Below are 17,359 nucleotides of genomic sequence, written 5' to 3'. Positions count from 1 at the left end.
GTTTAATATTGCTTCTTGTTGTTCTGTACCAGAAATGGTACATATGAATTACAATTCCTTCACCCCCAGCTAATTAATTTGTTCTGACACCTGGAAAAGAGACGTCGATTAGACTATACTTTAATCGTCCTGGGGAACATTATGTTTTCACTCGGATTAAATTGAAATTGTGTTATAGTTAATTAAGTGGAAAGTATAACTAAAAATAAATGAAGAGAAGGCAAAGCAGAGGAGAAGAAAAGACACAGGGAATTATCATCAAAACATAGTTTGCTAACATGTTGGGGAAAATTAAATTTACTCAATATCATCCATATTCAAAGTAAAAAAAAAATTTCAGTGTTTAATTCTGGATTTATTCAGTTGTTTGATTTCATTAACGCTATAGAAGTTTTCATTTATTTTATCATCTCCTACTTTAGAGGAAATTGAATTAGGTAACCTGTGTTTAAGAAGGGTTTTAGAATGACAGTTCACAGAATACACAAATTTTCCAGTGAAAGAAAGCTAATTAATACTAATATTTCAGTAAAAATAGAGGACTTATTTTGCATTCATTTTGCAAATATATGGGAAAGCCACACTCCAGGGTACCATTGTACATTGTGGTGTCTACTCTAACCTTTTATGTTGAGTTGTTGCCCAGTGCACACATATGTAAAGTATGCAGCTATCTTATGGCTCTACACCTTGCATGTGCAAGTTTCTTGCAACAAAACGTTCAGCCCCGACCCTTAGCTCCCTAAACATACTTAACCTTCCCCTCCAAAGGTCTTTACTTACCTTCCCCTGCAGTGGCAGACTCCAGTGCTGTATTCAGGGTGACTGGTAAAAATCTTTTGCCAGTCTGCCTGTACCGTTGCACTAACATCCATAGCCATAACTGGGATATTGCTACAAAGAGTGATGTGGAGTACCCAGCAAACCAGCACTTCTGAGTATACGTAAGGATGTAACTCATTTTGAAACTCCCATGCGTCAGAGCTGGTGGTTGTGTTTGACCCTGCAATGTCACATGGGAGTGGGGAAGGAGTTGGTAGCTTTATGTAAGTTTTGACAAAAAAGGTTTGGAGCTTCCACAGGGTTTGTCTAGTAAAGGGATGATTTGATGGCCTGAAGAAGGAGCGTATGCTCTGCAACGCGTCGCCATCTTTGATCATCTGTTCCGGTTGTTGATGTCACTTCCGCCCATCGTGCTGTGTTCAACGCCAACCAGGAAGCCCTGCTGAGCCACCAGAACATCCTACAAGCCGGTTCACAGCCTCCATCCATTGCGGTCCAGGACTGACACTGACGACCACTCCTTATTCCATACATGCCTTGACCCATTCCTCCTTTGTGAATGCAATTGCCTTTTGTTCATTAAATGGTTAATTTAATACTACACCTAGATGGTGCTTGTTTTCTCCTTTCCCTGATCTATCCACAGAGTTACCTCCTGCTCTTATCACAAGCTGCCTCCTAGTGAACATTTAGAGACCTGAATTAGGTCCTTGGACTTCCTTTCTTTAGGTGCATTTCCTTATCATTGTTATTTAGTAGCACTCAATTTGCTTGCTTTTTAATATTTGTCTACTAAAGTGAGGAGGATTTAAAACCTTTTTCAGGAAGACATGGCCCCATGTGGACCATCATACCTCACTTATTGTCCAGAAATACTCACTTTACACCCCAAATTCTGTTGGGATTGCCTTGGAGAGGATGATGTTGGTGATGTCACTAAGCCTTTTAATGTGCTTCTGGGAACGCTAAGGATGCCAAATACTGGAACATATGTGCTCATGAACAGTACTGAAATCCCTTTCAAAATATCCCACAGCGAAGCACATTGAAATTAATGTTTCCTACAGGAAGTGGTTGGAAGTCATAAGGTGAGTATTTTTTAAATTTCTTTCATTTGTTGTATGCCTGATGTTTTCATCACAAGGTGAAAGGACTTCCAAATAAATAGGCCTTGCATTTTTAGACAATGTTTATTTAAATAGACACTGTAACTTGGGAAATATTTCTCAAAATGTGGAGGTTACATTGGCAGTGATCACATAACCACTATTATACCATGAAATCTGTTGCATGTGATACCAACAGATGCAACATCTTTGTCTCTGCCTTCAGTTAAAAGAAGTGCCTAAATACATTGCCTTGCATAATAAGTGCCACAGGGCCAAAAATGATGTTTGGGCTGCAGTAGCAATACATTCACTGGCCACTTTATTAGGTACACCTAACTAGTGCCAAGAAAATATCCCACACACCATTACATCACCACTATTAGCCAGGACCCTTGATACAAGGCAGGATGAATCCATGCTTTCATGTTGTTTATCCCAAATTGTGACCCTACCTTATGAATGTCGCAATAACCAGTCTGCCCATTCTCCTCTGACCTCTGACATCAACAAAGCATTTGTTCGTCCATACAACTGCATCTTTCACTGGGTATTTTCTCTTTTTTGGACCATTCTCTGTAAACCCTAGAGATGGTTGTGCGTGAAAATCCCAGTAGATCAGCAGTTTTTAAAATACCCAGCCAGTCTAGCACCAACAACCATGCCATGTTCAAAGCCACTTAAATCCCCATTCTGATGCTCGATTTGAACTTCACCATGTGTACATGCCTAAATGCATTAAGTTGCTACCATGTGATTGGCCAATTAGCATTTTGTGTTACCTAGCAATTGAACAGGTGTACCTTATAAAGTGGCCAGTGAGTGTAGTTCCTCAACTAGATAATCAATACAAAATATAGCAGATATCAAATTTAAGCAAAATAGTTCTTAGCCATCATTCACACCTTAGCATTTTCAAAGCTTCAAAATGCTCAACATCCAAAATCCCATGCTTTTTCATTGGTTCTCTTGAAGCTTGTAGCTCAAAAAAGTACATGAGCTTAAGTTTGAGCTTCAAACTTTGTCTCTGGTAGACTTCAATTAGACAGCCTGAAAAATGCATGCAAAAAGTGTGGAAAAGTTTGTATTGTGCATTTTTCCCTAGTAACTAGCTTTCCATTGGCTAAAATAATTAAAAAGCACTCGAACCTCAAACACCCAGAAATGCTCAAAAACGCCTGTATAAACACTTAAAAACTGTAAAAGGGCCAAAGATACTCCGCTCTAGTGTGATTTCAGCCTTAGTAAAAATACATACTAATACAATGAAAAACATGACCTTAAAAGTTGACATCAACAAAAACAAAGTCAAGCTCAGCATTACTTTTTGAGATATGTCCTCATTAGGGTAGCTTCTAATTAATATGAAAGTCTTGCGCTAAACAGAATTTTTTTATATTCCGTTTATTACTTCCATTAGCCAGCATAATGAATGTTGTTATAGCAATATTCATAAAACACCATTAGAGAATGTGGCATTCAGATGAACAAGTTGCAGCTGATTAGTTTCTTAATCAGAGTATTATATCCCTCCATTCCACTGAGAGTTCTAAAAAGTCAGTTTAGCATCCCCCATAGGGTAATAATAGCTCAAATGATGGCTCAAGGGCTGTGTGGACCAGGACAGGATTTTTTCTTCATACATCACGTTATGTAAAAGTAGAAAAAAATTATACATGTAAGGAATCAACATATGAGGCCATTAGAACCTAGAAAATCTGGTTGCCTACCTCTACAGTAAGTGCTATTAGGCAAAATTTGCATTCATGAGTAATGTGAGCATAATTAATATAAACAATCACTGCAGGCCTCTATTCCCCATGCAATGAAAGAGGATGTAATAAGCAGCCCATTTCCCAATGTCATCACAAATTATATGAAATATAAAATGTCACCAGTCCCCCATTCACAATTTATTGTAAAGCTGGCCATACATGGTTCAAATCTCAGCCAGTTCCTGCTCAACCAGCCGAGATTCAAAATATCTATAGGCAGGCCGATTGCACCCAGTTCAATTGTTGTACTACTTGGGTACAACCAGCCTATCAGATTTTTCATGTGATTATTGCCAGTGGCTACAGATGCTAGCAATAATCATTGCGGGAGAAGACAACAGCTCCACAGGAGGGATTCCCCTATCAACACTGACTGTGTTGATGGGGGAATTGAGTGATTTTCTTCCCTGCAACTCGCATCATCTATGGCCGGCTTAAAAGGTTTATGTCACGTGGTTCATGCTAATGTTTCAGGGCATCCCAGGCTTCCTTTGTCGAGTGAGAATGCTGCCTTGACTAAAACCAGCCATAGATGGAACCGGCTGAGATTTGAACCATCTATGGGCAAGCTGATTGTACCCACTTTGATTGTTGTATGATTTGAGTACAACCAGCCTGTCGGATTTTTCATGCTATTATTACAGTGGCTACAGACGCTAGCAGTAATCACTGTGTTCTCCTGGCATGGATGCCACCCCCCCCCCCCCCCTGGGAGAACACAATCGCTCTGCGGGAGGGATTCCCCCATCAACAATGACTGTGTTAATGGGGGAACAGAGCAAATTTCTTTCCTGTAACCCATGGTCGCAGGAAAGAAAATCGCTTTATCTATGGCCAGCTTAAGGGACGTCGCAAGGCTCCAGAGCACTCCAGGTAATATCACTGAAAAAGATAAGGGGGGGGGGTTAAGTGTAATGACATACCTTTGCTTCTGGACTATCTTTTCTGAGGCATGCTCTCCAAAAACTGCCCCTCAGAAGTACTGTTGAATCTTTCCAGTCCTTTTGCCCTGTACTCCCTGTTCCTGCCATTTTATGAATGGAATTATTTGCTGCAATGGAAGTCTATGTGGATGGACATTCCAGCATAATTTGCACTCAACCCTGGGTTCCTCACAACCCTGGGTTCCTCACACAATATCTATTTGAGGGTGATGTCACCATCCTTCCAGGGAGAGTAATGCTGAATAGAATGAGATGATGCCCCAGCACAGCATCTTCTTGGGTGATTTGGGCTACTTAGCATCTCACTGGATCTCTTTGGAAAGATGGCAACATCAAGCCCTGCAATACAGAAGCCATGGGAAGGTAAGTATTTTTACAAACTTTTTTCCCAGCAGGTTTTTTTTTTTTCTTCTTTTCTGCAGCATTTTGGCATTGTGGTGTCTTCAGTAAACACAGTAAAATTCTCCTTAAAAAGATCCAAAGCATTGTACAACAGATAAAATGCTGTCAAGTACAGAAGCCAATGAGAGTCTTTGGCCAACTATGACCATTATTAACTGAAATTCACTTGTTTTTCTTGACCTATTGCACTTTGGACTTCACTTTGGCTCTTTTCATTGCCAGCCATATAATGACAAGTGCACTTTAAATGACACCTATTTAAAGGAGTAAGATTGTCTTTCTTTTTCATACGAATCATTTATGCATATGCTACACATCGAACCACAGCGCTTCTATTCTATCAAATACATTGTATTATTATAAGTGGCTTCCCAAACAATAATATTGTAACTGTGAAAACAGAAAAAAAACTTGTCCATGTTCAAAATGTTCTCATGTTAATAATCGCAGCCTTAGAGAATGATAATGTAACATTTGTAGAACGTATACTTCGATATGACATGGGAGCGAAGCTTGTGCTGTGATGTGTTGGAAAGAGACGGTACATTAAGAATATGCTTATTGTGTGGCTGTGCCTCCCTGCATTGATCTAATCTTTTGTCATTTCCCATTGTGCAGAGACAAGGTCGTATGGCATCAATTAGAATGCGAGGAACTGGAGAACATGCAGGCGGCATATTTCGCGATGAAAGGGGGAAATAACAACAACAACAAGCCAGCGAGGCGGCCGAGAATCGACGAATGGCTTAATATGGTTTATGAGAACCAAGGGTTTTGTAGGTGAGCTTTAAATAAAACAGGTCATTGTTGCATTTATGAATCATTAGGAAGATACAAAGAGCTGTACAATTTCTTATTTTTCCTAGACAAGAGCCATATTTAAAGATTTGGAATATAGAATGAATGTTTAGAATTCTAAAGTGCTTTTAGTAAGAAATATTGATAAATATGAAAAACTGCAATTGGAACTGAAGATATTTCAGACAGATATGATATTGGCGCTGTGGAGGAGAGAAAACTTCATGCGGCTTAATTACTTTTTAAGAAGAGAGAGGTGTAGCTAATGTCAAGTATTTTTGGGCACTTTTAAAGTCCCAAAAATGTGAAGTGTGCTGCTCCCAAGCCCTCATTTGGGTCACCGTCCTAAAAGGCAAAGTGCTGAGCACCAGCAGGGGCTTGTCCTATGCCCCATAGATTGAATAAATCCAAGGGAAAAAGGTTGGCTTTCCTTGGAAATTCAAACTCTGGTAACTTTATTCACCTGGATCACATACAAAGAGTTCCTGCCTTGGATCTCCTCCACTAATGCGTTTCACCTACAAGACTGGGTGTAATCGTAGGTGGTGAGGCGGAGCAGGAGTGGATAAATATATATACGCCCACAAACAGTGGGATCAGTATTTGATGACATTTACAGCAGACACATACACATTACATCATGTCTCATAGCAGCATATCTCCTACTAAAGGTTATATATCAATGGTTTGCAAACTGCGGCCCGGGAGCCAGATGTTGCCCTTTGCTTGCTCTTATCTGGACCTTGGAGCACTATTCCACCAACTGACACCAATGATGGGGCCCCATTCCTCCTACTGACACCATTAATGGAGCACTATTCATCTCATTGATATCAACAATGGGGCACTATTCTGTCTATTAAAACCAATGATTGGACATTTTCTACTCCCACTGACCACAGTCTGGTCCCCCTAAAGCCCAAAGGACAATAAACTGCCCCTTTGCTTAGAAAGTTTGGAGCCCCTGATATGATCATATTTTGATGGAAACAAGGAGAGGTAACCAACTTAATTTCTAAAAGTATTTATTACAAACAAATTCAAATCAAAAGATAAATTATATGAATTATAACCTAGCTGCAATTAAAGACATATCAAAAACAATGAGACAAATATAGTGTTAATAAAGAGAGGTACGGGGAAAAGAAAATTATTGAAGAGGTGGGGGGAGGGGAGGGGAAAGGAAGAATAAAAATGGGTGGAGGGAAAAGAATAGGAGGGAAACAGGGAGAAGGGAAAAACAAGAGATGGGGAGGGAAGAGGAGAAGAAGAGGAAAAGGAAAAGGGAAATGAAGGTAGGGGAAAAGAACAAGAAATGGAGAATGGAAAATGAGGACAGAGGGAAGGAGAAGACAGAGAAATGAACGGTAAGGTACAAAGGGGAAAAAGAAAGAAGGAAATCTCAAAATTGGAGAGAATGAGTCTGTTCTGTTCAGAATAGTAGGTTACATTACAGTTATTCATTCATTGAGGATGTCTCATTCCAAGCATTAAGATCAAGTAAACCCTACATCTGCTAAGTAATCCTCTTTGACTATGTTGTAATTTTTTTATGCAAGGTTCATTTTACAGCCTGTCACCTACTTATGCTTACCAAATGGTCATTCTCCTGCCACCCCAACTGTAGTTTGAGTATGTGGCCCTATCACCTTGCTTTCATACTAAGCCCAAATGCTGTCATCCCAAACTCCACCCAAACTGAAATTGAGTTGACTTTGGGGTTCATTTTATAAAGGCAAATAGACTGTGCACATTTCAAATGTATTTGTCCTCATTTTCCTTAGTAAATGTAAATGTGGTTAAACTTCACTTTGTAAAGAATACCAAATCAGGTGCACCAAAATCTAAAAAAGCATTTTTACTTGCACATGATTGGATGATGGAAATCAGCAGAGCTTTACTGCATTTACTAAGCTCTGGGAAAAATGAGTGCAAATGTGCTTGCAAAGTGCACAGTCAGTTTGCCTTTATTAAATTCACCCCATTGAACTCTTTTTTTGCTTTGTTGGTTGTGTATTGTGGTAGGGGCTCAAAATGTAAGGTAAGTATAAAAAGTGGGGGTTGGTGACCTATTAAGTTAACTTGTAACTGCATGACCAAAGTACAGATTCACTTTACGGTGCATATAATAATTGTGCAGTTTATCATTTTAGACCCTCACTGTCGAGAATTGGGGCGTGTATGGATATTTAAGTGGGATGGGAGATGCAGTCATTGTAAGAAACAACCTCAAACATTTACCATCTACTGCTCATTAGTCAGCACTGCAGCTCAGGTCTTTTTTGTACACACCTGACCTCATTAGTGGAATTAAAGGTGAAACCAAAACCTAAAGCCTTGGCCTGATCAACAGGGTTGACTATTTGTTCATGCCTTGTAAGCATATTTGTGTCTCTGATGTCTATCTAACTTGTTCATGCCTTGGATTATTCCTGCATATTTTTTGGACTGATTTGTATTAAGTCAGGATACCAACTCATCCCTTTAAAACTGAACACATATTAATTACACAGATTCTGGGGCTGATTAAGGTGGTAACTAAACTCACTTGGTGCCTTATCTGTATTAAATTTAGCCCCAGAACCTGTGTATATAATATGTGTTCCGTTTTAAAGGGATGAAGTGGCAACCCCAGTATTAAGCTTGGCTGTGCTTATCCTGATAAGTTGATTGTTACCTCTACTGTTGTCAACCATTGCTCCATTTACCTGTCTGGGCTCTTTGTATGCACTTGTCCTAGCCACCAGATTCTGCTGATTCTGCTGCTTTCTTTCCTTTGCCCTAATCATGCATCTAAGGACTATCACCACTCTACAATGTGTCTTGCCTATTGTTGGCTGTTGCACTTTGCAATACAGAGTACCTCTGTGACATCAGTACATGACGCATCAGTACATGTTTGCAGATCTTCAATGGTTTAACCTCTCTGTTGCCCCATATAATATTGACAAGCCCTGACTATTTCCAAATGTGGCAGTCAGAAAGTATGCTAAGGACATAGGTCTTACCCCAAATTTTCTCTGTATAGGGCAGACCTGATCAGAGTAAAAAATCTGCCATCTGCTGTGGCATTATGGCATCACAAAACCACTTTGGATAGGAGAAGGTCAGATTGTAAATCCATCCAAAATAACGAGGCAGTACATGTGAAGACTGGAGTTCCTACTCATTGCTAGTTAAAATGCCCCTTCCAAATCATCCCTCTAATTTAATGAAAGTGAACATGGCTTAGTGAAGTTTCTCAAGTATGCACGACAAACCAGTTATGTTTTGAGAATTTTGCTCAGCAGGATCAGCGGTGGCAATTACTGAGCCAATGATTACTCAGCCCAACAAAAAAAATGTATTCTTGATGCCTTGCTTTTTAGACCTGTTGTTGGGGTTATTTGGGGATGCTGATTCAAAAAATTGCATTGGTCAGACTGCATCAGCTCTAATTTCTTAGAAATGGTCAAATTAATATAAGTTTTAGTCAGTCTTCAAAAGGATCTTGCTGATCAACTTGTTCTACTGTTACCAAGAAGATATAGTGAGAGTGTTTATGTACTTCCAACTGTAATTTTACATCATAAACATTGTAAAAAGGGTAAATTATTAACTGTATTAGCTGTATATATATATGATCATATAGGACAGAGGTTCTCAACCTTCCTAATGCCGTGACCCTTTAATACAGTTCCTCATGTTGTGGTGACCTCCAACCATAAAATTATTTACCCAGTAATTATAATTCATGAGTGTCGTTTTACCTCCAATACTGCTGCTTTCAACACAGTAGCTGCTTTTAACAGAGTAGCTGCTTTAAACACAGCAGCTGCTTTCTACACAGTAGCTGCTCTTTACACATTGGAAATATGTGTTTTCTGATGGTCTTAGGGGACCCCTGTGAAAGGGTCGTTCGACCCCCAAAGGGGTCGCGACCCACAGGTTGAGAACCACTGGTATAGGAGGTGTGTGTATATTGCAACTCATATCGCAGATTGAGCACTGCAAAGGTTATGACTATTTTTTATGTATTTCTTTCATGCTACAAGGAAATTGGATAAAATACTACATTGAAATATCCTGTTTTTTGACGGGCGACCAGAGTGAAGAATGGTATATGGCATTTATGCTGTATTTCAAAAACTAGAACTGATAGGGAAAAATTGGTGCCATTTTTTGCAATCAGAAGATCAAATATACCCAGGAATAGGTCTAATATTCAAGGCACCAAATGTTATTTACCTGTCTATTTCAAAATCCCAAAAATGGTGAGCTTCAATTGAGAATCTTCAATCATTAAATTGTAGCTATGTTCACAGTGAATACGTAATCATGTGGTGATGAAATAAAGAGGAATTTGGCTCTTCATGTGATTGAACATATTGAATGAAGATTTTCAACTCCTTTAGTCAATCAGCTTCATTGTCTGATAGGGATAAGGACAAGCGTTCAGAATGACTGCTTCATTAGGGTTTCACTGCACCATTGTGATTAAAGGAACAAACTTTATTGTCTGCATGTTAGTCGAACACAGATGTGAATGAGTTGTGACACTTTGGACCTGAATTAAAAGAGAATTTTGGACTTTTACAAAAAATTGTACTCACGTGGATGCAGCATCAATCCTCCGCCAGCTCTGTAGTGTGAACTGAATGATCAGACGCCACTGATCACTCAGTTCTCCCCTTCAACTCCAAACAGAGAGCCGTGAATATCACTCACCAGCTACGTGCTCTTCCCCACCAACACTCACACAACAACACCTGGAGTGCTGGGCTGTAGAGGGGGTGAGAGGTGGTGGCTCAGGCTCTCGGTGGACCGATGAGATGCTGAGCCAGGTGGCGGTCCAGGCTTCTGGGTGGATCCCAACCATATGGTTGAGATCTTTTCAGAGCCTGGCCTGACTCTGTGACACCAGCCAACAGCAGAATTTAGCCTGCTATTGGCTAAACACGGGTCACAGGAGTGCAGAACCAACTGCACTCCTGTGATCCATAGGAGAAGTACAGCCAAAAAAACTTTGGCTATAATTCTCCTATGCTGCATACACACTGTCATTTTCTTTTTGTTTGTCTTAGCCAGCTGGAGAAATTCCTTCTTCCACACAAGAAATGTTAATGCAGGAATCCCCCCCGCTGGGATATTACATATATTCTGACAGAGGGGACTCCCTGCTGTCAGAATAAACCAGTTAGTGCTGCAGCAGATTGGCTGCAAGCCACCAGTCGAAGCAGATTTTCCAGCAGTCCAGTTGACAGAAAACTGGCTCTAACAAGGTCGGCTACATACAGATTGAAATTTGGCCGGTCCAGGCTAAACCAGCCGAGTTTTGATCTTTGTATACACAGCTTTAGTAAAAGAAAATGCCCAAGAGCAGGGAGAATCACTATGAAGTTCAATGGCATGTTTTTTTTGCCAGTTCACACAGAACTTTGCGTAGTTTGTGAAATTGATCACTAATTGATCAGCTGAAGCAAACACTCATAATCACTTTATACATTGCATCTGCCATCAAAAACATTCTGTATTTGTGCCTTGTATCTTATATGTACATTAAGTGAAATGAGTCTTATGTTAAGATTCAAAAATACACTCACCTGTCACTTTATTAGGTACACCTTGCTATCCGGTGTGGTTTTCTGCTGCTGTAGCCAGGAGTGGACTGACCATTTAGAAACTCGGGCACTGCCCGAGGGCCCAGGGTCAGTAGGAGGCCCCATGAGATGCCCCTGGTACCTTTTTCATAGGCTTTTTTGAGTTTGGGCAAAGACACCGGTGCCCCATGATCTCCTATTGCCCGGGGGCCCCATGAGTAGTCAGTCCACCCCTGGCTGTAGCCCATCTTTCTTAAGGTTCTACATGTTGTGCATTCTGACATGTATTCTGCATACCTTGGTTGTAATGAGTGATTATTTGAGTTACTGTTGCCTTTCTATCATCCCAAACCAGTTTACCCATTCTCCTCTGACCTCAACAAGGCATTTTCATCCACACAACTGCCGCTTATTGGATATTTTAGCTTTTTTGGGCCATTCTCTGTAAACCCTAGAGATGGTTGTGCATGAAAATCCCAGTAGATCAGCAGTTTTTGCAATACTCAGACCTGCCCATCTGCCACCAACAGCAATGCCATGTTCAAAGTCACCTAAATTCCCTTTCTTCCCCATTCTGATGCTTGGTTTGAACTTCAGCAACTTGTCTTCACTATTTCTAGATGTCTAAATGCATTGAGTTGCTGCCATGTGATTGGCTGAATAGCAATTTGTGTTACCAAGCAATTAAACATGTGTACCTAATAAAGTGGCTGGTGAGTGTACATTTGTTCACTAAAGCATGATAGGTAAATAGTCCCAAAATGATTTGAGAGAATAAATCTTTCATTTTAGAAACACCACCATTTACCTGGCGTACATTTAGACATTGGAGCGCAGACCACATTTGTTAAAGAATAAGCAATATCTACCTATCCTTGTTATGCGAGTCTCCACTAGCATTGCATAGAAAATGCTGTTAGCTAATGCTTTGGTAATGCAGAAATGGAACAGGGAATGTTAATTTTCTTTAGTAAATTAGGCCCTTTAAGACATTCCATAGATGGAATTGCCATCTATACTAGAAGCCTGGTTACAAGGTTACAACTAATGTGACCAAAAGAATCAGCAATCTTTTTGTAACAAGGCTCCATCACCTGTTAGTAGAGCTAATACAAACATTCAGTATTTTGTATTTTTACAACCTAAACTGTCAATGCTCATCCTTTTTTACCCCTGAGAAACCCTTGAAATCATTTTAGGCCTTGGGAAACCTGTTCTAAAATCTATTCATTATTGATCTGTGGGACAAAAATACAAAAAATTCATTGGTGTCATGCCACTGACTCTGCTATGTAGTGCTGGCTCCAGATCTGTGCAGGCTCCATCAAATGGGAGGTCCATCATCCTCAGTTCATGGAACCCCTAGCAACCTCTGGAGGCGCCCTAGTGTTCCACAGAACCTTGTAGAGCAGGGGTGTCAAACTGGTGACTCTCCAGCTGTTGCAAAACTACAAGTCCCATCATGCCTCTATCTTTGGGAGTCATGCTTGTAACTGTCCATCATGCAGTGCCTCATGGGACTTGTAGTTTGGCAACAGCTGGAGGGCCGCCAGTTTGACACCTGTGTTGTAGAGAATGGCTGATCTAAACCAACCAATCGGGTATTGGTATTCTGTTTATTAGTTATCATTTTGGTTGCTGTAGCCAATTTCTATGACTTGCAGCTGGTTTTGTAAGCAAGGCTTTCTAAATGTATTATATATTTAGCACTGTGTACTGTAGGTGTGACACTTCAAGCTGTCATCTCTGTTGTGAAATACAACACAAGAAAATGTTGTCTTTAGGCTGTGTGCTGAATGCTGACAGTTGTTTCTTTTCAGTTTATTATTTATGTTCCATCCACTGACATACAGTAACTGTGATTAAATATAGATTTCTTATTCATGCAGTGGACAGTGTAACTATTTTAAATGATGTTACTTTTCTGTTAGCAACAAGGTAAGTGTGTATTTTACCCAAATGGACAGTGGTTAAGCTGAACTCCAGGATAAGTAACTACCAGGGGCGGACTGACCATTTGGAAACTCAGGCACTGCCCGAAGGCCCAGGGTCAGTAGGGGGCCTCATGAGATGCCCCTGGTACCTTTTTCATAGGCTTTTTTGAGCTTTGGCAAGGACACAGGGGCCCCATGATCCCCTATTGCCCGGGGGCCCCATGAGTTGTCAGTCTGCCCCTGGGAATGGGTTAACATCAAGGGGCAATCAAAAGGTAACCATGTGCTTCACAAGTGTAATGTGTGTGATATGTGCTGCTTTTACTAAGAGATTTGACTGTTTCTTCTCCCTACTTGTGTACAGAGCTCTGTGTTGTTTGTAAACACAGGTGTCTGTGCTGTGATTGGACAGCAGGTCTCAGCCAATGATTTATGGCTGAGACCTGCTGATCGGCTGTGTCCAACCTCATGTGCGCCCCAGGTCCAGAAGTTTTTCAACAATTTCTTGCAATTTGCAGTGCTATTTCCATTGCATTCTATGTATGTGAAATTGCAACAAAAGTGCAGAAAAAGTAATGCAAGAACTACTTTAGAAATCACGCTGCAGCAAATGTTAAGACACTGACATTCACATTCATTAGATGCGATTTCAGTTCCAAAATCGCACCTGAAATTGCACCATTATGACTGGGCACTTAAGGAGAAAACTGAGACAAATGTGGAGGATGTCATTGATGATCTCTCTTTGAAAATAACAGCAACCTGGATGTCTCATGCCTCAGTACTTTTTGAGAATGGGGTTTCCTTTAATGTGGTCATACTCTCTTACATATACCCAGTGAAGTGACTATCCTCAGATGATACACAGAGATAAAACAAATCCTTCTACATAAGTTGTACTTGTTTATCTGCAGCCATCTCTCCTTTACAGCCATTCAAAGTATAAAGTGCACAAAGCGTTTCTGATCATTAGAAGGCAGGGGGTGGGGATCTGATATCTGAAGAGCACAGAGAGGAGAACTGAGTGTAATTTGAAACCTGAGTGGGGGGAAGGGACACTCCACTTCTATACAGCACATAGAGAGACATGCACAGCTGAGGTTGTCATTTACAGGCTGTGTACTGAAGCCTCTCTCTCCTTTCCCCTGGGATTGTGTGGTGTGAGAATTACATGTCAGAAGTGATTCATTCAGATAAAAAAGAAAAGAGACAGCAGGCAAAAATCACAAAGTTCTTTGGATTGAGGCAAGTACACATTACAAAAGAATATGCTTTGCTCATTTTTCATTTCAGAGGTTTACAACCTCTTTAAAGCTGAACTCCAGAAAATATCTGTATTACATACCTACATTGGTCTAACTTGGCACAATGTAAGTTTGCATATCTCGTACCTGACGAGTCACTGGGGAAGTGGGGAATTTTCACTACTACAGTGATAGCCATGATCGTATGTGTACTGCTCTATTTGAGCGACTACTCCACTGCACTCTGACCACAGAGGGTCACTCGCTCAGCACAGTTGCTATTCCAAGTCATCATTTTTTTCAATGAATAAATGGCATTCTGTGGTTTGACAAGGTGGCTATTGTGACATCACCACCCCTCCTCTTCACTGTGGCCAATCAGGAAAGGCCTTACTGAAAAAAATAGAAGGCATACCATGAATGGTGGAAGTGGTGAGTAATTAGCCTCTTGTGGTCAGTATGCAGTGTGAAGGGTAGTCACTCCCGTAGAACCTGACCAGGGCCTGGAAGACTGCGGCTATCACTGTAGTAGCACCACTTTCTACAGTGATTTCCAGATTCCCCAGCAGTCCATCAGGTATGAGCTATGCATACTTACATTGTACCAAGGTGGACACAGGCAAGTATGCAAGATGAATAATTCCAGGAGTTCAGTCTTAAGTTCTAATTGGCTGCTATACATTATTTTGCTTCCTTTGTAAAAACTCTATGGGTTGTTGTGCTTTGCATTTCCTTTGGAAAAGATTGGAAAATCTTCCACGGTAGAGAATACAAGTAAGACTCCTTTGTGATAGATGTTGGCCTTTTCTGCCAGTGGGAACTGGCCCTTCTGGTGGGATTTAACACTGGAGGCCAATAGGAGGGCCTCCTGTTCATTCATTCACTCTGATGACATATTTAGGAGCTGGCCTTACCACCATTTTTATCATCGGTAGTTGACTGTGAGCAGTCAGTGGCAGCATGGTCACAGTTCTAGGGGCGCTGATAATGGGCACCCCAGAATAACATAGTGACATATACAGTTGCAAGAAAAAGTATGTGAACCCCTTGGGATTAATTGGAGTTTTGCATGAATTGGGCATAAAATGTGCTCTGAACGTCATCTATGTCACAATAGAAGAACACAGTCTGCTGAACATAATACTACACAAACATTAGATGTTGCCATGGTTTAATTGCACATAACATGTAAACATTCACAGTGCAGGGAGGAAAAAGTATGTGAACCTTTGGACTTAATAACTGGTTGACCCTCCTTTGGCAGCAACAACCTCAACCAAACGTTTCCTGTAGTTGCAGATCAGACCTGCACAATGATCTGTAGTAATTTTGGACCACTCCTCTTCACAAAACTGTTTCAGTGTAGCAATATTCTTGGGATGTCTGGTGTGAATCGCTCTCTTAAGGTCATGCCACAGCATTTCAATCGGGTTGAGGTCAGGACTCTGACTGGGCCACTCCAGAAGGCGTATTCTGTGCTGTTGCAGCCATTATTTTGTTGAATTACTTGTATGCTTTGGGTCATTGTCCTGTTGCATCACCCATCCTCTGCGGAGCTTCAGTTGGCAGACAGATGGTCGTACGTTTTCCTGCAAAATGTCTTGATAAACTCTGGAATTCATTTTCCCATCAATGACAACAATCCGTCCAGGAACTGAGGCAGCAAAGCAGCCCCAAACCATGATGCTCCCTCCGCCATGTTTTACAGTGGGGATGAGGTTTTGATGTTGGTGTGCTGTGCCTTTTTTTCTCCACACATAGTGTTGTGTGTTCTTCCCAAACAACTCAATCTTGGTTTCATCTGTCCACAGTATATATTGCCAGTAGTGCTGTGGAACATCCAGGTGCTCTTTTGCAAACTCCAAACGTGCTGCAATATTCTTTTTGGACAGCAATGGCTTCCTCCGTGGTGTCCTCCCATGTATTCCATTATTGTTTAATGTTTTCCTTATTGTAGATGTGTCAACAAAAATGGTAGCATGTGCCAGAGATTTCTGTAGGTCTTTAGCTGACACTCTGGGATTCTTCTTTACCTCATGCAGCATTCTGCTCTGTGCTCTTGCAGTCATTTTTACAGGACGACCACACCTAGGGAGAGTAGCAACAGTGCTAAACTTTCTCCATTTGTAGACAATCTGTCTTACCGTGGACACATGAACATCAAGGCTTTTGGAGATACTTTTGTAACCCTTTCCAGCTTCATGCAAGTCAACAATTCTTGATCGTAGGTCTTCTGAGAGCTCTTTTCTGCGAGGCATGGTTCACATCAGACAGTGCTTCTTGAAACCAGTAAACCCAAAACAGGTGTGTGTTTTTTAAGGGCAAGACAGCTGTCAGCAACACATCCAATATCATCACACTGATTGGAGTCAAGGTTGGCTCACTCCTGGCTCCAGTTAGCTCTGGGAGAAGTCATTAAGCTAGGGCCTCACATACTTTTTCCTCCCTGCACTGTGAATGTTTACATGTTATGTGCAATTAAACCATGGCAACATCTAATGTTTGTGTAGTATTATGTTCAGCAGATTGTGTTCTTCTATTGTTGTGACTTAGATGACGTTCAGAGCACATTTTATGCCCAATTCATGCAAAACTGCACGTAATCCCAAGGGGTTCACATACTTTTTCTTGCAACTGTATATGCTGCATATATGTGTTATGCCATTGTAAAGGGGTTAAAAAAGATTCTTGAAAATCTTGTGCAGTACTAGTCACCTGATCCTCCAAGTGTTCCCATTCCTCCTTTTCTTCTCACATTGAAGTGATTCTGGCAAAGAAGGCTCAGGAGACCCCT

The 17,359-nt window shown here is 40.9% G+C and overlaps 1 protein-coding gene across 1 annotated transcript in view; it reads left to right on the top strand.

The window, feature by feature from the left end:
• Positions 1-17,359, top strand: part of SUSD3 (sushi domain containing 3) — a 218,543-nt gene that overhangs the window by 186,514 nt on the left and 14,670 nt on the right. The window contains exon 4 of the mRNA XM_089681844.1: positions 5,629-5,790. Coding sequence (XP_089537970.1) covers positions 5,629-5,790 — 162 coding nt within the window. The remainder of the gene's footprint in view (positions 1-5,628; positions 5,791-17,359) is intronic.

The sequence above is a fragment of the Staurois parvus genome, unplaced genomic scaffold, assembly GCF_062004578.1.
Source record: "Staurois parvus isolate SC_StPar_1 unplaced genomic scaffold, SC_StPar_1.0 ptg000282l, whole genome shotgun sequence".
Taxonomy (NCBI): Eukaryota; Metazoa; Chordata; class Amphibia; order Anura; family Ranidae; genus Staurois; species Staurois parvus.
The sequence above is the reverse complement of the archived record's forward strand: the minus strand, read 5'-3'. Positions and strand labels throughout refer to the sequence as shown.